Source organism: Carassius gibelio, chromosome A25, assembly GCF_023724105.1.
Source record: "Carassius gibelio isolate Cgi1373 ecotype wild population from Czech Republic chromosome A25, carGib1.2-hapl.c, whole genome shotgun sequence".
NCBI classification, from domain to species: domain Eukaryota; kingdom Metazoa; phylum Chordata; class Actinopteri; order Cypriniformes; family Cyprinidae; genus Carassius; species Carassius gibelio.
In genome coordinates, this window is record NC_068395.1 from 1,060,907 (window position 1) to 1,082,602 (window position 21,696).

At 40.1% G+C, this 21,696-nt stretch overlaps 2 protein-coding genes across 4 annotated transcripts in view; one reads left to right on the top strand and one right to left on the bottom strand.

The window, feature by feature from the left end:
• LOC127947085 (GRAM domain-containing protein 2A-like) overlaps positions 1-5,970 on the top strand; it is a 12,376-nt gene extending 6,406 nt beyond the window's left edge. For both annotated transcript variants that reach the window (XM_052544015.1, XM_052544016.1), the window contains exons 6-12: positions 21-119; positions 1,089-1,160; positions 2,562-2,624; positions 2,721-2,862; positions 4,099-4,177; positions 5,198-5,305; positions 5,419-5,970. In XM_052544015.1, the coding sequence (XP_052399975.1) occupies positions 21-119; positions 1,089-1,160; positions 2,562-2,624; positions 2,721-2,862; positions 4,099-4,177; positions 5,198-5,305; positions 5,419-5,422 (567 nt within the window). In that variant the 3' untranslated portion in view covers positions 5,423-5,970. The remainder of the gene's footprint in view (positions 1-20; positions 120-1,088; positions 1,161-2,561; positions 2,625-2,720; positions 2,863-4,098; positions 4,178-5,197; positions 5,306-5,418) is intronic.
• A 1,201-nt stretch (positions 5,971-7,171) lies between these two features.
• Positions 7,172-21,606, bottom strand: LOC127947086 (DNA-binding protein RFX7). Of its 2 annotated transcripts, XM_052544018.1 has the most exons (10): positions 21,138-21,606; positions 19,602-19,635; positions 15,209-15,294; positions 14,786-14,824; positions 14,511-14,633; positions 14,320-14,436; positions 14,082-14,166; positions 13,747-13,954; positions 13,291-13,592; positions 7,172-13,197 (listed from the first exon to the last, which is right to left on the bottom strand). In XM_052544018.1, exons 1-10 carry the CDS (start codon positions 21,248-21,250, stop codon positions 9,742-9,744), a joined length of 4,563 nt encoding a protein of 1,520 aa, XP_052399978.1. In that variant the 5' UTR covers positions 21,251-21,606; the 3' UTR covers positions 7,172-9,741. The 2 variants fall into 2 exon arrangements, with proteins under 2 accessions (XP_052399978.1, XP_052399977.1); XM_052544017.1 differs by having other exon boundaries at positions 14,082-14,436.
• Positions 21,607-21,696: the final 90 nt, after the last annotated feature.

Sequence of the window (21,696 nt, forward strand, 5' to 3'; positions counted from 1 at the left end):
TGTTGTGTTTGCTGGCTCAGGTGTGTGTCCCGGTGGGCTCTGTGCAGCTGGTGAAGAAACACAAGACGGCTGGACTGGTTCCTAACGGACTGGTCATCTCCACCGACAGAGGACAGAAGGTCAGAGGTCATACTGTATTTGACCCAGAGATCTCTGTCGTATCTACACTGTTTCTCTCTGATAGAAACTACAACAATAAGAGCTCATGGAGATCTAGATATAAAACTCAGATCTAACCAGAACAATAAACATTATACATCATCCAAACATCATTAAAGCACTATTATTTGATATATATGATAATATTTGATTTAATATATATATATATATATATATATATATATATATATATATATATATATATATATATATATATATATATTAAATCAAATATTTATATATATACACAGTACAGACCAAAAGTGTGGACACACCTTCTCATTCAAAGAGTTTTCTTTATTTTCATGACTATGTAAATTGTGGAGTCACACTGAAGGCATCAAGGGCTATTTGAGCAAGAAGGAGAGTGATGGGGTGCTGCTCCAGATGACCTGGCCTCCACAGTCACCGGACCTGAACCCAATCCAGATGGTTTAGGGGTGAGCTGGACCGCAGACAGAAGGCAAAAGGGCCAACAAGTGCTAAGCATCTCTCGGGGAACTCCTTCAAGACTGTTGGAAGACCATTTCAGGTGACGACCTCTTGAAGCTCATCAAGAGAATGCCAAGAGTGTGCAAAGCAGTAATCAAAGCAGAAGAAGAACCTACAATATGACATATTTTCAGTTGATTCACACTTTTTTGTTATGTTTATAATTCCACATGTGTTAATTCATAGTTTTGATGCCTTCAGTGTGAATCTACAATTTTAATAGTCATGAAAATAAAGAAAACTCTTTGAATGAGAAGGTGTGTCCAATTTTTGGTCTGTACTGTATATATATATATATATATATATATATTAGTTTGTATGTTGGGATTAAATAAATAAATGTATCTCAATATAACAGATTTATTACAATTTAAATATACATATTAATCAGACAGTGTGCAGTTGAGGCTTTATTCTCTTGTGTTTCTTGTTTCCAGTATGTGTTTGTGTCTCTGCTGTCACGAGACAGTGTGTACGATGTGCTGAGGAGAATCTGCACACACCTACAGGTGACACACACACACTCACTCACTCATGCACACTCACTTACACTCACTCACTCTCAAACACACACACACACACACACACACACACACTCACTCTCAAACACACACACACTCACTCTCAAACACACACATACACACACACTCACTGAGTCACTCACACACACAGACATTCACTCACTCACACTCACACTCTCTCACACACACACAGTCTCACACACACACACACACACGCACACTCTCTCTCACTCACTCTCTCTCTTTCACACACACACACAGACACACACACTCACTCACTCACACACACACACACTCACTCACACTCACTCTCAAACACACACATACACACACACTCACTGAGTCACTCACGCACACTCACTCACACACACACACTCACTCACTCTCACACACACACACAAGAAAAACAAGAGAAAACATTATCATCTCCAGCCGTGAGAGGGCGCTCTATGTGTTCAGTGTAGACTACAGGAGCTGTGAGCAGCAGAGAACGCCCTCTGGCGGCTGGAGATGGTAATGTTTTCTCTTGGTTCATTTCCCTTGGGTCATGTCAAGTAAATTTTGACAAATAAGTTGCACCTGACTATAAATCACAGGACCAGCCAAACTATGAAAAAGTGTGACTTATAGTCCGGAAAATACGGTAATTGAAGCATCCGTCAAGTAAATGAGCAACAGTTTCATTCTCCTGCTGAGTTGGATGTAATATACAGTAGGGTTCATGCTTTGATGGATACCATGTTGCCAAATTATACTTTGTTGGAAGACACTGTAATCTTGCTTTGATCAGGAATATTAGAATGTCACCTGAGATTGAGAAGTTTGTCAGAACTGAATGAGACACTGAATGGTCAACAAACTGAAGTAATGCAAGCTTTCCTTGCAATCTGAGACCTGTCCAGTTGTAAACTTCAGAAAAGGTCTTCCGAACTGCCTTCCATTTCACTGGTTGATTGTAAAAGTGCCGTTCTTTGAATAAACTCCATTTATAATGCGGATGAGTCTAATCCCTTTTGTCTGCGTCTCTCCTGAGAAGAGAAAGTTATATTTATCCTCTAGGTGTTTCGTGTCCAAGGTCTTTCTAAATGATTTTGGAATAAAATCCACTCATCCTGGTCCAATGTTCTTACAGTGGTCGGAAAGTTTCCACCCGCTGGGTGCTTGAGCACAGGGTCCTGAATAATCCAGCTGTGTTTGTAAATCCTGCCAGTCTGCAGCGCGTCTTTAAACACACTCTTCACTGTTGTTATAAGGCACATTGTCAAGGTGTGCACTCCAGTGCGGCCATGACACACACACTCACTCACACACACACACACACTCATAGTATGTGAAAAGTTGTATGTTTGTTTGGTGTGTAAACAGATGATTTCTGTGTTTGATCGTCAGGTGAACGATAAGAAGAGTTTAAGTCTGAAGCAGCTCCTGGAGGAACCCGGTTCTCTGTCGACGGTACAGTGCTTCCACAGCATTACGAGCACACACACAGCTGTTTGTGATGTTTGTGTCTGATAAACTATTCTCTTATATGAACTGCATTTTGTGCAGGATGAGTCTCCAGTGTCTACTGATTTCACGCCGGTGCTGAAGTGGCGCGGTAAACCGTCTGCACCCTCCGTGTCTTCATCACTGACAGACCTGCTGGAGACCTCTACGAGCAGCCAGAGCACAGCACACACACCACTGGAGGGTGAGACACACACACACACACACACACACACACACACACACACACACACACACACACAGAGACATGCATACAGAGAGACACTCATACAGACACAGACACACACACACACACACACACAAAGAGACACACACACACAGACACGCACATACGCACACACACACACGAACACATACACACAGACACACCCGCACGCACACACAGAGACACGCACACACACACACACACACACACAGAGGCACACACACACACATAGACACGCACATACACACACAGACACACACACACAGACACACGCACACACAGAGGCACGCACACACACACACACACGCACACAGAGGCACGCACACACACACACACACACAGAGGCACGCACACACACACAGACAGAGGCACACACTGAGACACGCACACACACACAGAGGAACGCACACACACACACACACACAGAGGCACGCACGCACACACACACACACACACACACAGAGGCACGCACGCACACACACACACACACACACACAGAGGCACGCACGCACACACACAGAGGCACGCACACACACACAGAGGCACGCACGCACACACACACACACACAGAGGCACGCACGCACACACACACACACACACACACAGAGGCACGCACGCACACACACACACACACAGAGGCACACACACACACACACAGAGGCACGTACACACACACAGAGGCACGCACACACACAAACACACACACAGAGGCACGCACACACACACACACACACAGAGGCACGCACACACACACACACACACACACAGAGGCACGCACACACACACACACACACACACACACAGAGGCACGCACACACACACACACACACACACACACACACAGAGGCACACACACACACACACAGAGGCACGCACGCACACACACACACACACAGAGGCACACACACACACACACACACAGAGGCACTCACACACACACACACACAGAGGCACGCACGCACACACACACACACACACGCACACACACACACACTGGTGTAGTGTTTGTTCTGTTCTGTGCTGTACACTCTCTGGGTTAGAATGTTTGTGGACGCAGACTTTTATCCTCAGACGCTGCTCAAACACACTACATGATTATAATTTGACACGCTCTCGTTCACATTCGAGCCGCCTGTAGAGAGTTAGAAACCCTGCTGGCTTATGAAGATGTTTGTAGGGTTTGAGGATGAGTGCGGGATGTTTTGTGACCCTCAGAGAGACGCCTGGAGTCGGAGAAGAGTGAGTCTGAGCTGGGTCTCGTGGAGCATCATCTGCTCAAGTTCTTCATTCTGCTGTGAGTCCAGGCTTCACATGAGAAGTGTGCAGAAATACTGTGTGTGTTTGTGGAGTAATGTCGCCCTCTGCTGGTTGTTCAGTTGAACTGCTCTAAAGCCTGATTCACGGATCCACATCTCTGAGTTTACACCTTTGCACTTCGCTCTGGTTTGCATGCATATCTATTACTGATATTAAAAAATGCTGGAAAGTATTTTACAAGAACAATATTTCATAACCGCTCCACCACAGCAAGTGAGACCCAAAAGATGACAGAGAAGAAAAGCACATAGAAATTTGAAAAGGGTCATTATTATGGCACCAACATATGCAATATAGTTTTAAAAATATAAACCAAGCATATAAGGTTAGACATAATAATGATTTGTTAATAATTTAATATATAAAAATTTATAATTAATAATATTTATATTAATAAAGAATGTATAATTGTATAAATAAAAACGTGTAATTATCTTAAAATATATTTATAATAATTATAATGGCAATGGGAACTACTGTAATAGTGTAACTTTAGTCTTTTTTTTATGGAAAGTCATTAACAGGAACATAACAAAAACATAAAAATGTCAAATAAATGTATAATTGTATGCATAATGATCTATAAATATGAATAATTGCATTTATTATGGTAATGTCATGAACAATAGCAATCAAAAATGTCAAGCATATTAATTCATGTATTTTTTAAATAAATAATAATGAATGATTACATATTTTTTATTTGGCAAATTAATTTATTTATAATTATTAATGCAGATTTATATTTTTAATTATATTGTTTATTTTAAATGATATATTTATAATTATATTACGTTTACTTGCTCAACCAGAACATTATATATATATATATATATAAATGAATAGTTACATACTTTTATGATGTCAAATTAATTTATAATTATTAATGCATAATTATATTTATATAATTATATATTTTTTATCATTATAATTATATGCACTTGTTTTTTAATAGAGATGATGAGCATGCATGTTAACCCTTTGTTTATGTCTCCAGCATCATTCTGCTCATCTTTTCATCGTGTTATCTGACATTTCGCGTCTGCAGTCTGGAACAACAGCTGTCTTTCCTCAACACACAGCCGGCGATGTGTGTGAGAGAGAGGTACACACACACACACACACACACACACACATACACTCACTCACACACACACACACACACTCACACACACAGTCTCGTCCCTAAGATCACTGTAACACACACTCTTCCCGCAGGTGACCCCGGTTTAACCCCGTGCTAACATCCAGAGCAGCGTCTGTAAAGGGTTAAACCAGCACTAGTCAGGAAGACTCCAGGAACTGGTTCTGAGACCAGCATGAGATGCACATGTTCACCAGTGTTTACTGCACGGCTAAAAACATCTCACTCACTACTTCACTCTCGTACACCATTACATGTATATTTTTGTATATTACAATTTTTTTTTTTACATATTTTAATAAGTCACAAAAAGTATAAATGTTTAAAATGCATAAATTATATTTATACATGTGTATTTATACCATTTTTAAATATTATAATTAATCTAAATATGTATTTTAATTATAATATTTCATTTCCAAATTAGTATAAATTATATATAATAATTCATTATTATATATGATATTTCATTTCCAAATATGTATACATTTTGAATATTATAACTACCGTATTTTCCGGACTATTAGTCACACTTTTTTTCATATTTTGGCTGGTCCTGCTATTTATAGTCAGATGCAACTTATTTATCCAAATTAATTTGACATGAACCAAGAGAAATGAACTAAGAGAAAACATTACCATCTCCAGCCACGAGAGGGCGCTCTATGCTGCTCAGTGCTGCTGTAGTCTACACTGAAGACATAGAGCGCCCTCTCGTGGCTGGAGACGGTAATGTTTTCTCTTGGTTCTTGGTTCTAAATAGTCCAGTGCGACTTATATATGTTTTTTTCCTCATTATGACGTATTTTTGGATCGATGCGACTTATACTCAGGTGTGACTTATAGTGCAAAAAATACGGTAATGGTTTTAGCAAATAAGTGACAACTGAAATAACAAAACAGTTCCATTTTAATCCTGAGAAAAATGATGTGGAAAATTAATCTTTGCATCACAGGAATAAATTATTTTTTAAAGCATATTAAAATTAAAAACAGCTATTTTAAATTGCAATAATATTTCCCAATATTACAGTTTTTTTCTGTGTTTTTGATCAAATAAACGCAGCCTTTTAAATTAAGTTTTTTAAATATCTTCTGCTTTAAAAAACAAGACAGGATTCTAATGAAGCGATAGTTTTTGTAGTGTTCTGGTTTTCTTGTAAAGAAGTAAGAAAGGCAGTGACTGTTTGATATTCACTCACAGCGGATCATTTCAAGCTCGTAATCAGTCATAATCGATCACAAATAACTGCAGCGAAGCGCAAAGTCAGGTCAATCTGAGAGCGTTTGGTTGCTGTGAAGAAAGCCTGTCGTGTATTTGTCTGTAATCGTCAAATCTTCTTTATTTTGTGATGTATTAACGTGCATTAGCAGAGGCATCTGTAGGTCATTACGTACTTGAAGAAATTATGTAGGAAATCAATTTGTTTTTCTTGTTTGTTGTAAACGAGTGTGCAGTCGTGATGAATGGCAAAGTTGTTGTCAAGCTCATGATTTTGGACACGCTTTAGAAACTGTAGACGTTTTGTAATTTTCTGACATTAAAAAATGAGAGGTGGAAAGTTCACATGATTCTGTGTCCTATAGATGAATAAAGAAACACGTCTTGTAGACATCTCTGTGATGAACGTGTGCTGTTGGGATGAATGCAAGTAATCATTCTCGTTCTTGGTGTTATTTTAATATCACTGAGATACTGTTAAAATTTTAATTAAAAAGAAATATTTTCCTTAGCAAATAGCTGAATAGTGTGTCTGTGTGCTGCAGTGTCAATGTGAACCAACAGAGGGCGCTCAAACTGGACAAACACACTTCAGGGCAACACAGTGTTGTTTAAAAATGTTTATTGGCTTTTAAAACCACTTAAAAAAATCTCACCTGTGAGTACTTTCCATTGGAAAAAAAAAAACAAAAGGAGAAAAAACAAAACATCGCTGAAACACTTCTGCAATATCAACAAGCTACGGTCCACATAGAGCAGATACACCAGCACATCAGAGGCTCAAATCTACAGATCCAAACTGACAGACAGAATGAACATGTTCTTCTACAAGACTGACCTGACGAACAACATCTGCGACATCAAACCCTGTGTATCAAAAGAGGACTGGAGTCTCACTGCTTAAATAAAAAACGGTAGTTAATCAGTGCCTTAATAAACGCCGGAATGTAAAAAATATGTACAGCTTTCTTCACACAGCCATTTTATATTTATATATATGTAAAATAAGAAAGAGTACAGATACTCAAAACAACGTTCATTAACAAAAACTGACTTATTTTAACTTAGTTAACATATAGCTTCTGAAGAACTACTTTTGTCCCCTCTCGTCCTGTTTTGATTGGCTAAAAGAGTGGTCACTACAAATACTACCATAGATAGTTTAACATACATGCGCACATACAGTCATTTTATAACATGGTAAAGCATGTTGGCTTTTTTTTTTTAACTCGCTGTAATTTTAAATATCATATTTTCTTCTCGGGTACGAGAAGTCGTACAACGCAGATCTCATTGAGATTAGAGCTCATTGCTACACAAGGCAATTATATATTGTCGTTTTCGAGCACACGTTAGTAATTCCCCTGTTTATTGTCATTAGAAGAAAAACAACGCGGGCACCAATCGTTGTTTGTTGACAGAAAAAGAAACCCAACTTTTAGTGCAATAAGATGAACGTTTTTCAAACCATTTCCAGCGTCTGCTGCTTTGATTCGACAAAATTTAGCTATGTCACGATTAAATTAACTTTATATTTGTCTTATCTAATTTTTTTTTTTCTCGATAAATCCATGCTTTAATATCCTCTCTTCATTTGCACATTACATCTGCATACGCAGCAACCAATAAACTTCTAAGAAAAATGGTATATTAGCAAGCTACAGACCCAACATTTACTAGCACATCACAGGAAGCCAGAAACGTACCGAGCGAAACATCGTGCTGGCTATGGATTTATGATCAGTGTTTTCTTCTTAAGGGCACTCGAATCTACCTACAAATCATCACCATTAGCGTCTTGATAAAATGGAAATCTCATGACGACAACTATGTCCTTTTTACAAATGTCGCATTACCTACAGCTTAGAAACTTAGCCTTCGTAAACTTGTACAGCATGCTCCCCATACATAGTTACCTATACATCCGCCATATACATACTTTACACAAAAGCTAATTCACTCACTGTAAAAACAAACAAAAACAGTCAAGATCCCTTTTTTTTTTTTGTTAATGACGGCCTGATGTAAACCTCATTGGATCGCAATCTCTTGTTCTCCACAGCTTCTCTTTGGTATGGAGTTAAGGCTGGAGAAACGACACAGGTTTGCCTGTTGATCTCGAGTTGGTAAGAATATCTAGCCATCACCATACCGTCGTCACTACCAGTTTGCAATTATGTGCTAGCAAAGCCTTCAAAATGGCTAGCAACCATCTGATGATGGACAATGCTAATTCACGACAAGTGCACCAAGGTCGTTCTTTTAAAGTAACCCTTGAATTCAGAAGCCTTTAATGAGATGGGATAAGGCCTTAGACTCTGGAAATAAGGCAGACGAGTCTTTATATTCCCATTTTTTTGAGAGAAAAACAAACTGGAAATCTCATCCTTCCCCAATAGTTTGGATTTAACAGTACTGGTATTATGGCCTTAAAACCTTTCTCCCCCAAAAATGTGTAAAATCACTTTGACAAAACAAATGATGGCTGATGAAAGGTTCAGTAAATGCGATTCTTTAAGTCAGCACCAAGTAGCACCTAAGATCTCCGCAGTTCACTGAACTGACCGGTTTACGATATGTAGATGTGATATTTCACCTCTGCTGTACTTATGGTACATGGGGGCACTTGCAAACTCGCAAAAGCCACATTACTGGATCTTTAGACAACGTTCTAGAAAGTGAGTTTCCCCAACGTCAGTGATTCGTTACTTGGAATATTGCATTTCGTTTCAATACGAGAACAAATTATGCATTTGTTTTAGTGGGAGGAAATATATGAAAGAGGGATGTGCTTGTGCACCATGTGATGTCTCATCATATTGAACGTACTTTACTACCAGCTGGAACCAGATATGGAAATATCTGACCGCTCACTGTAAATGACTTTGGAAACGACTGGAATGATTATGAAATCATACAGCAGGAATACAAACAAAACAATAATAAAATCAGATAAAGCACATGCCTGTAAGAGATTAACCTCAGGCTGGCACTTTACACTGGACAGTCCAAAGGGTCCAGATTTTTGCTGCACAGACACATCATTCAATATTTTTGTACGTTAAGGATAAACAAAATGTTGCAATACAAAAAAAAACAAACGCTGAACAGAAACAATAAATATAAACCACAACAGACAACAGCAACATCAACAGTAAAAGAACAGGGACTAATATCATCCCAACATTTCCACAGTTGGCTGGTCTTTATTCTCCAGCCAATCGAAACCAGCAGAATTCACAGTATCGCTGCAAATCTGCTGAAACAGAGGATCGTTCTTTAGCTCTTCCAGTGTGGCGTCTTCATATTGGTCCTGCTGCTGACTAGGGTCAAACAGCAAGTTGGGGTCCAAAGTGTTCAAGTCGTTAATGCTACTCGAAAGGTCAGAAGTCAACCGGATATCGTTCGAAAAGTCAGAGGCGACAGCACTGAGCTCTGACGCCACCTGTCCGACGAGTTGGGAACTGGGGTTGAGGCTGTCCTCCCCCAAGAGATCCTTGACGGTAGTGTTGAAGTCCAGTTGCTCTTGCTGCTCCTGATCCACAACCTGCTGCGAGGTTTGGAGCAACAAGTGCTGCTGGGTGAGACCTGGGTCAACTTGTAACTGTTGTTGGTCCTGGAGCTGCAACTGTGTGTCTTGAAGTTGAAGCTGTTGATTCTGGAGTTGTAGCTGTTGATCTTGTTCCTGGAGCTGAAGCTGCTCTTCTGGTTGCTGCAGTCCTGAGCCTGATTGTGCTCGACTGTCACCAGTGGAGAAGGAGACTTGCTCCTCTCCCGCACTTATGAGGTAACCCGTCTTCTGGAAGTCAAAAGGCAAAGGGCTTGTGTCCAGAGGCAGCTGCTGGTTCTGAGAGTTGGGGCCTCCGGGGAAGCCCTGTGTCGTCTCCAGGATTTGGGTTAAGTTCATCCGTGCTGTATAATTGGCGGGCAGATTATTTACACCAAGCCCTCGCACTGTGTCGTCTCCATCCGTGTCCATCTTGTTAAGGAGCACGGTGGTGATTTTAGCACTATTGCTTTGCTGCGCCTGGTGACTGATGGGAAGCAGCTCAGACTGCATCATGATGTTCAGTGGAACTGATTGGCTCCTCTGGGCCAAGCTGCTGGCACTGACCACAGACTGGTTGTTGGACAAAATGTTCAGGACCTCAGATGTCAAGGGGCAGTTAAAGGGAGAAACAACAGACCGTGGAGTGGTGACTGTTTGTGCAGTGGTGCCGCTAAGGTTACGCTGACGAACTGCTGGGCTAACGCTGCGACACCGGAAGGTTCCACCTCCAGATGTAGATGTGCTTCCTGCTCCTTTATTGTCCAACGGAGCTGGGATGGCAAAACTTTCTTGCTTGCTACTAAGGGTGGTTTGCTGTCCTTGTTGCACTGGAGAAACGGTTGTCAACCTCCCCAAGTTTCCGTCTTGATGCCTTGATTGACACTGGAGAGATTGACCTGGGATGGCAAAAGCATGTGGTTTACGGAAGTGGTCCTCCACCAGATCCTGGTAACTGGGCAGGATGCCAATGGTGGAGCTGGTGGAGATAACAGGAGACCCTGCGGTGCTGTTGTACCTGTTGTTGATCCACTCCAGCTTGGCTTTATCTGGGTGGGTGGCCATTGGTCTTTGCATGGGTTTCACTGGACTGCTGGACACAACGCTACCATCGTGATATCCAGTTATACTAGAGTTTATAGGAGTGAACGCAAAGGGATTGCGGCATTCGATGGGACTCGGAGGAACACTGCTGCTGCAGTTAGACAGTGGAGTACTGATGGGTGTATGGCGCCCACCCAAGAAGCTATCCACTGGGGTAACAGGAGCCATTCGAGAACAAGGACTTTCTCTGGTCAAGCAATGACCCCCTGGTAGCATCTCAGAGGTAGGAGTTGGAGTAGGTGTTGGTGTCGGTGTGGGTGTCGGAGTTGGCGTGTGGATTGGCGTGGCGCTACTGTGAGACGAATGATAGAACTGTGCACTTGTCTGATGGGGCGACAGGATTGTTCCTTGGCCAACCGTGGCTTGACCTTGTAGGGATATATCAACACAGCTCAAGTAGGATTGCAAGCTGCTATTCAGCTTCATCTGTTCCTCCATCTGTACAAGCTCTTCTACAATACTGTCCTGGGTCATATCATCATCATTGAAGGGAAAATAGTCCATGCTTGCTTGGGCTCCTTCAAAATCAACAATGTCCTGCTGAAGAGTGAGCTGACTAGTGGTCTCAGTTTCCTGGGCGGTCAACGGTAATGGATTAGCGGCAATCTGTTTGTGTTCTGTTTGCATCTGTTGCGAGTAGTCTTGCAGTGAACTCTTGAGCTCACTTATAGTAGATACCTCCTGAGAAACGTCACTGCTGATTTGTTGGTGACTTGAGATTTGCTGCAGTAAAACTGTGCTTTTAGCAGGAGCAGTTTCATTCTGGCTAATATCAGCAGCTTCATTTGCGAGTTGTAAAGAGCTCTGAGGATTAACCATCTGGGAGATGTCCAGGGCTCCAATAGGAGTGTCAGAAAGAGCTAAGATTTGAGTTGGAAGAGAGCTACTCTGTTTTAGTGTAACTTTGCATGGAGCGCTCTCTGGTCTTGCTGGAGTGCCAGGTCTGTGTATCTTCTTAGCTGCTATTACAAGACCAGGCTTGGCATTGCTTCCACTATCTAAAGGTTGCTGGGAAATGAATACTCTTTTAACTGGGATTGTATGGGTTTCCAAAACAGATGCAGAACGTTTACGAGGGCTTTTTGGACCAAGAACAGCATCTTTAGAAGAAGTGCTTGCAGTTGCCATCGCACAAATGGATGACAATTCAGCATCTACATTCTGGCTAGTAACAGTTAAATACAAAGTACTTTCTGGGTGATCGTTGTTGTTATTGCTGCTCGGGGCAAGAGCCCCCATGATTGTACTTGAAGGGGTTGTGGAGTCACTCTTGGCCCTTGTCACTCTCTCAGGCACAGGGGACGCCTTAATAAGAAGAGAGGGTTCACTGGAAGCCCTGAATTTAGTGGCTCTTTCATTCTTTAGTCCTGTTCTTGCCCCTGATGCAGTGATTTGTTTATCAACAGCAGTAGCTGAGTAACTGTCATTCACAGCTTCAAATGTCACTTTTACCTCACTAGTAACAGTGGATGCTGATGGGGTTGGGGTCGTAGAGGGACGTCCAGTTTTCCCAGATGACTGAAGAGACATGACAGATGCCCCATTCTGCGCTAGCTGGATTTGGCTAGATTCTTCCAGGAAAGCTGTGCTACTGATTCCTGTCGAAGCAGGTCTCAAAGGGGTAGGAGTAATACTATTACTACTGCTACTGTTAGGCGCTAATGAAATTGCAGTCATCTTGACCACATTGACCGAGCTAACGTGGGGCGTGGGCATCACCGTCTTGATGGGGCTGTTGGTGATCAGAAGCGTTTGGGGCGAGCGAAGTGCAATGGCGCTTGTGGCAGAAGGTTTAGGTAAAATCTGGGCATATCGGTGTCTGGCCAACCTGTCACCGACTGGGCTGGCAGGGATATTTTGGGGCGTTTTTGGAGACTGCTTAACAGGTTGTGTCACAACCTGGAAGTTAACAGGTACAACTTTTCCCTCTGCTGCCCCAACGGGACTTGGAGAGGTCATTAGTTGCCGGTTTCTCTGAACCTGCAAATGACACAAACAAAAGCAATCTAAATAATTTGTCATTCAGCAATGTCTAATCATCCATAGCCTGCTATCAACCAAAAAGCTGCTTACTGTGATAGGACTTGGAACAGCAGTGACCACGATGCCTATGGTGGGTTGAGGGGACAGTAGTGCAGGACTTCCAGAGGTCAGGCTGGATCCAGGGCCGGGTGTGCCCGCTTCTGCCCTTCTGGCCTGGGCATCAGTGGGCAAAGGAGAGGTGAGCTTCTGCTCCTGCTGTTTCTTCTGGATCTTCCGCTGCAGCTGTTGTTTGGCATCTACAGAAGGCGAAGGGAGGGTTTTCACTTGCGGCTGGAATAAGTTGGCTTCACCAGTTGGCACAAAGGCAGAGGCAGGCGTAGGGGTTTTCATACCTGTATTTTATCAAAGAGATTCTAGTTAAATACAAGTAACAAACATAGTTTGAATGCCACACAAGTAAAACTCCTGAAGGGTGCAACAAGTAGCTGCTACAACCGACATTTAATCATGCATCGTCTAGATTTGTATGCCATTTTTGTGTCTTGCCTGTTGGGGTTCCAGTCATGACAGTAAGAGCTGCCATGGATTTAGTGCCTATATAGTGACTGTTGAGAAGAAAGCGTGCCAATTCCTCCACACTGTCAAACTGGCGACTCAAAACCTTCTGAGCCCATTCGCAGACAAGACCGCAAGCTGCCGAGCGCATCTCATCCTCAGCACTGGGAGACTGTCCAGTCGACTCCAACAACTCACACTAAAGAAGCCCAGCATTAAGAGGGGATATGCTTATCAAACTTCATTTGAACACCAACACAATGCTGTTGCAATTAGAGCATGATACGAATCTCTTGTTTTGGACTTGACAGAAACAGGATACTGACCCCATCTCCTGCTTTGTGTAAGTCCAGGTTAGGGAGTGATGGCATGTGCACAAAGGCTTTTTTTCTCAGTCCACTATAGCAGTACGTAACACATTGTAAAGGGTCACAACAATTCTCAATGAACACAAAATGTTTCGAAAGCAAATGTTGTGAAGCTTTAGGTGTTTCAACAGGTTGGAACCTACGGTATCTCAAAATCAAAATATAGGCAGTAAGATATTTCCACACAAAAGGATATTTTGATTTCCCCCTCATGCCCAAACGGCGTGCCTTCATGTTCGGAAAAACATTTTTCATGATCTTCCCAAAATCAGCTGCGCTTAAAGGATGGTAACCCAGATTGTCGCAATAACTCCTGAAACACAGCATCAGAAACTGATGAGTACATGCGAACACAACCTCTGTCCATTCCAGTGTCAAATCACTCACTTGTATTCGTCGTACACCTCTTGTTTTGGCAGTGAGGTTTCTGGGTGCTCTTCCAAGTGATTTCGGATCCAGTTGAATGCGTACATCTGTTGAGTCCGACTGGACGACATGGAATTCTGGTCGCTTTGGGGAAAACAGAGGAAAATAAAGGCTTAAATCAGTGATGGTGCAGCACCAGAAGGGTGTGTGTACATTTGTTGGTCCTGTGTAATATATCATGTTACAAATGATTTCAGAATTATTTTCCCTTTAATATAAAGTTAAAGTTGTACTACCATATTGCAGGACTTGCAGAGCCCCTCTGATTTTCAGTTCTATTGGACATCATGTTGGTAAAGAGGGGTTGACATGATGGACAGATAAGGGAAAACAAATGATAAAACACAGGAAGCCTGGTATTGCAATGTCATAATTTACACAAAATCTATATAAATGGCGAAATGATTAGCTCATAAATCAATGTGAAGCCAACAACAAACGCAAAATTAAACAATATTACAAAAAAATGATAATTGCAAATGTTATATGTTTTACTGTTTTACTGAATGTAAATAAGAGTGAATCATAATCATTAGACGTATATGCCATGAGTGTATTTGATATCGCAAAGCACAAAAATCACAAATAAGAAGTTCAAATCATAAAAACAGAGGAGGGGGATATGGACAGGAATATTGTAGATAAAAAATAAAATGTACCTTTTGTCATTGCCACTACTGGGACTAGAAGGCAACTTAAGGTAGAGGTAGAGCTTTTCGATATCTGTAAACTTCTCAACATCTTGCTGTGTAAATGAACAACACAAGGATTATCAGACAAAGGCAATTCAGACAAGTTTGACATTTATTTTTACTCTTTAAGAAAACGGCATGTAAACATTCATGCAAAAGTATTAAACGTAATTAAAGTGTGAAAATCAGTAAAATTCTATGACTATACTAAAATGTATTTATTATTTCACATATGACAATAGTTGAGTTTTTCCAATAAAAGTTTATATTTGGTTGTGATGGAGATTCCACTGCAGCAGAAATCTGATTTAGCAACTTTTTAGCAACCTTGATTTCTGGCCCCTGCAAAAGGCTCCGCAGCCCATGACCTCACTGTATTCCCCTGCATTCATTTCCGCGAGGTTGCTGTATTGTACGGTTAGAAGCAGAGCCCCTGGAGTCGGTCAGGCGCACCGTACCAGAGCGTGTCTGTGCTTATGACCAGCAGCAAACCTGCAGTCCTGCCCTGTTCTTAGCTGGTTTCCATGTAAACCCTGACAGTAAACATGCATGTCAATGCTGACAGACTGGCAACACATCGTTTCAGCACAGGCTCCGCCCACCTCGCCTTCCATTGGCTGGTGAGAGTGATTCCTCTCACCTCGTCCTATTCTATTTGCCTCTTTGTTGCTAGGGGGAACCAGCGCTTGTGAATGGCTGGACAGCCAATGAGAGTAAGAGAAAAAAAAAAGAAAGACAATTCACTGTTATTATCTAGACGTACCATGTAGTGGTTATAAATCCTTCCATCCAAAGCAAACAGCCTTATTATTATTCTGTTCGACTCTTTAAAGGCTTTATTATGCTCATTCTGTCTACTCTAGAGCTTTATTAATACCTGTGATCATTTTACACCATCATTCTAACACACTGTGACATCTTTACAGAGTAGTTATCTTGGCTCTGTTTGGCAGTAGCAGCCAATTGCTGAGCAACAAAACACATTACATGTAAAATTGTACACTGTAACTCATATTCTGCCACACACTATTGTATTTTGTAGCATATGTCTAGTGCATCTCTAAATTCTGATTGGATCATTTGAGGTTGAAGTTGTTTTATGTTGCTTTCACAAACAGCTTCAGTCGCACTAACTAACTAACTATTATTAACTGGTGAAAGAGTTGTTTATTCTGATTCTGATTAAACTATCAAGTGAACATTGGTGTCTTATCATATTGCTGTTGCCGTCCCGTGTCATGTTGTCCCAAACAAACACCCTTTAACCGTGGTAAAAGACACAGTTTGAGTATCGTATTACTTTTACTGTCCTGTTTATTTGTACATTCACACACTGTAGAGTAGCAACAATTTCCATCAGCATATCAACATTGTATGCCATTCTATATTCAGTGCAATCTATACAATTCCATTCCATTCCACTCTATCCTGTTCCAAATCTATTCTATTAAATTCCAATCTATATAACAGCATTCAATTCCATTCTATACAATTCCAATCCATTCTATTAAATTCCAATCTATATAACAGCATTCAATTCCATTCTATACAATTCCAATCCATTATATTCAATTCCAATCTATATAACAGCATTCAATTCCATTCTATACAATTCCAATCCATTCTATTCAATTCCAATCTATATAACAGCATTCAATTCCATTCTATACAATTCCAATCCATTCCACTCTATCCTGTTCAAATCTATTTTATTAAATTCAAATCTATATAACAGCATTCAATTCCATTCTATACAATGCCAATCCATTCTATTCAATTCCAATCTATATAACAGCATTCAATTCCATTCTATACAATTCCAATCCATTCCACTCTATCCTGTTCAAATCTATTTTATTAAATTCAAATCTATATAACAGCATTCAATTCCATTCTATACAATGCCAATCCATTCTATTCAATTCCAATCTATATAACAGCATTCAATTCCATTCTATACAATTCCAGTCCATTCCATTCTATTCCAATTCATTATACTCCATTCCAATCTATAGTATGTCAATGCATCCCATTCTATTCTATTCAAATCCATTCTATTCAATTCCAATCCATTCCATTCCAGTCCATTAAAATCTATTATATTCCTTTCCCATCTATAAACCTCCGATTAATTCCACTATATTCTATTCCAAATCCATTCTATTCAATTCTAATCTATTTAACTGCATTTTATTCCATTCTATACAATTCCAATACATTCCATTCTATTCCATTCCATTATACTCCATTCCAATCTATAGAATTTCATTGCATTCCATTCCATTCTATACTAATCTTTTCAAATCCATTCTATTAAATTCAAATATATCCAATTGCATTCCATTCCAATTCAGCTCTATATAATTCCATTCCAATCTTTACAATTCCGGAGGATTGACCTTTCAGTTTTGTCAGCTTTGCCTGGAACATAACACAAAATTGTGGATATTTCCGTCAAGTGTGTCTAACTATCCTGAAATGCCTCTTGAGAGATCACAGCTAACTAAAAGCCTGCTCTCTGGTAACAAAGAAATACTCAACCAATATTCATCAGCAAAACCGCAGTAAGACCAGTGCAAGGAATGACTTCTTCATTTAAATCCTCACTTGAAGTTAACTTACAACATTTTGCTCAAATATGTTGAGAATGAACAATCGTTCAAAAATTACTGTGGATTTACCATAATACAGTATAAGCTAATAACACAATACTTGAATAAATACCGTGGTAATAAATGGTTACCATACTCAAATACCATGACATTTATTTGATCATTCAAGTTAATTCACAGAATTACCATGGTACAAATGGAGTAGATGAAACAGCAAATATTTATGCATATTACAGATATTTAAGTTAATAATTTCTGTGAATCAGTTCAGCTGTTCTTGTAGCTTAAGTGACGGCTCGAAAAATAGTAAAAGGGTATTATTAAACAAAGTATTCTATGTAGTGATACTTATATAATTACAACGTATTGTTGTAATCGGTTACGCTAGTTTTTGTTTTTAATATTCAGAATGTACTTGTCTGAAACGGCACTTTTAAAGCACTTCAGAGCAAATGCAAAAATTATGTCACACATATTAAATATGTTCAAAAGGTTTTTAGCTATCCACCTTTCTCCCGAGTAACTGATGAGCAACTATTGGAAAATCTGGAATCCGAGGAAGCAAAAAAAAAAATCTAAATATTGAGAAAATCATCTTTAAAGTCTTAGCAAAGCATATTACAAATCAAACATTAAGTTTTGAGATATTTACAGTAGGACATTTGGTCTTACTGGTGTAACTTCTACAAACATGTAAAGGAAGAATTGTGAAAAATACATCATCCGAGAAAGATATAGCAGGACACTACGATACTCCCAGTTGAAGAATAACTATAAATGATTCCAATGATAACTGCTGAAGAAAGCGCTGTTTTGATAAAAGTGAGTGTCCTTCAGATGACACACACACACACGCGTGCTGGAACTGAAAATAAATCACACTGTCAGACAGTAACGAATATCACTAACATACTCTTTACACGATCAGAATAGTCTCAAAATGAACACATTCACCAAATATGACTCACAAACTAGTGACCTCATTCACAAATGCAAAACAGATCAAAAAACTGAAACTTGTCCAATGTTTTTAATAACATACCACCATAAAACCCATACTGTCCTGTCCCTGCAGCGTGCACTATGTGTGCTGGTTTTCTGTTTGCATGTAATACTCGTATGATTTTCTACACCAGCATAAGTGTGTATTGTACAACCAGAGCACTTGACACACTATACTGCATCCCACAATGCAATGTGCTCAGCTTGACCTTCCATTTCCAGCGTGATGAATGAACCAGATGCTGGTTTATCTGGTTCACCAGTGGCTGATAACTACATAGATGGGAAGCCAATGGCCAGTGTAACACTGATATTTAAAATATTTATTAATAACTTCATGCCAAATCAGCAGAAAAAGCGATTTTCATGGTAAATTCAGTAGTAGAAGTAAAATACAAATAAAATCATAGTAAAACCTTTAGTTTGATATTTGACAGAAAATCTAAAATGGTCACAGGAAAAGTATTTAAAAAAAAAATACTGTTAATAAAAATAATAATAATTTATAACAATTATAACAACATTATAAACATAATACTTCCCCGATATTATCTCTAAAAATGCTATTTAGAAGCAGTGGCAACAGCAATATAATAAGACTTCAATATACATAAATAGTTACATTTATAAATAACCTTTAAGATCTTCAACTAAGGGAAACTACAATATAAACACATCTATAATATAAACAACGAGACATGTCTGATAATACTGAATGTTTCTGATTAATGACATGACAGACTTACCAAGATACTCTCCACTTTTGATTGTACTGATTTGCTGTAAAACAAGAAAAACAGATTATTAGACCGGTTGTGCTTCAAGAATAAACACACAAACAAGACAAGCTGTTGAGTTCCTGATAACAAGGTGTTGCGCTTGTTTGAGATAAAAGAAAAGAACACCTGTCTATTCATTTAACAGGTTTGTTGGTTCTGGAGAAATTACGCTTTTATGGTTAAGTGCATGTAGATCATCTAAAATCATTTTCATGTCTGATTTATATGAGAAATTAGGTACAAGTGGACTTTCAAAATCAATCAGGCGTCACATTGAACTGAAATCAGACATTGTATTAAATGATATCAGATAACCCATGCAATTAAATCATACATCCAAATGCAATGCAATTAGACAGACTCTGACATGATCACATGCACTGAAATCAGATATTACTTGCATCTGAAATCAGGTATGCCATTGCAATGACCTCAGAAGATCCATGCAACAAAATCAGACACCATCCCCAAGCAATAAAATCAGATATCATACCCAATCAATTAAAACAGACATCCCAATGCACTTATAAATCAGACATAATTTGCTGATTTTACGTCTGATTTCCAGTTTGACTGGATTGGGTTGAATGATTTCGTTATGATGTCTGATTTTATTGCATGAGGACTTGTCTAATTGATTTCTGAAGTCATTGCATGAGATGTCAGATGTAACTGCATGGCATGGCATATCTGCATGTCTGATTAATAATTGCATTGGAATGTCTGATTTAATTGCTTGGATTTGATGTCTGATTTTATTACATGGGGACGGTGTCTGATTTTATTGCATGGTTTCCTGATGCCACTGGATGTCTGATTTCAGCTGCAATGGATGCATGATTTTATTGCATGGGGATGGTGTCTGATTCTATCTGGTTGATTTTCTGATGTCACTGCACAGCATATCTGCATCTCAATGACATCAGAAAATCAAATCAGACGGTGTCTCAATGCAATGAAATCATACATCTATTGCAACAGAAATCTGACATTTTAAATGAAATATCAGACATATAGTCACATAAATTGAAATTATACATTACATGCATGCCACTAAATGAAATCAGACCTCCTATGCAAAAACATCCCAAGCAGTGACATCACAAGATCCATTAAAGAAGAAAATCATTCATCATAAGCAATATAATCAGACATCCAAATGCCATGGAAGTAAAAATAGCAACGCAATGACATATATATCACATGCATTTGAAATCAGCTGCACCATGCAATGGAATCAAATAATCTAATGCATTTATAAACCAGCCATAACCACATGCATCAGATCCATAATCACAAATCAGATGCATGCACATGCATATTAATCACAAATCAGATGTGCCATGCAACTAAATGTAGGTCTGCTGTCCATTAGACATCTGACATCATATGTAAACAGCCTAGCATCACATGCAATGGAGATCAGACACCGATCCAAGCGCAACCCGTCACATGCACGCGCTGTTGAGAGCGCAGAGATGTTTCTGAGATCGGATCTCTCACCAAATCGAGTTCTTGATCTTGTTGTACTGCAGCGCCGTGGCCTCGGGGCTCTGCAGTGACGTTCCGGGAGCACCGGGCAGTTGTTGATCATCAGCCATCACGGTGAGATTCATGCATGAGAGGAGGAGCAGGAGCAGGAGGAGGAGGACAGCTTCAGCGTGTAGGCCTCATGTGAGCGCATAACGCCCGGAGCCGCGGTGAGACGAGCCTTTACCGGGAGCACGGACCGAGCAGCGCGGGCCCGGCTGTCGGACTCGGACGCATAAACGAGCGGCGGGCGAGAACAGGGCGGAAATACACGGAGATTCTCGCGCGGCGGACAGAAACAGCAGCAGCAGCCGCCACGGACCGAGCGCAGGCGGAGACTGCGCATGCGCACTGACACACTCCCGAGAGACAACCGTACAGGGATAAACAGAACTGATTCAGAAAAATTTATACACTTGTAGCTAACCCTAACCAACCTATACAAAAGCTCAGGATGTAACACTGTAGTACTTTTCTATACAATTAGATACTAAAGAGTGCATTGGTATAACATGACCAAAACGTAGTATTA

Excerpts from the sequence above, each read along its gene's own strand:
- LOC127947086 (XM_052544017.1), bottom strand. The coding sequence starts at position 21,250 with ATGAATCTCACCGTGATGGCTGATGATCAACAACTGCCCGGTGCTCCC. Across the intron at positions 14,825-15,208 it reads AGTAGTGGCAATGACAAAAG|AACTGAAAATCAGAGGGGCT; the intron begins GTACATTTTATT and ends GATGTCCAATAG. Across the intron at positions 13,593-13,746 it reads CATGACTGGAACCCCAACAG|GTATGAAAACCCCTACGCCT; the intron begins GCAAGACACAAA and ends GATAAAATACAG.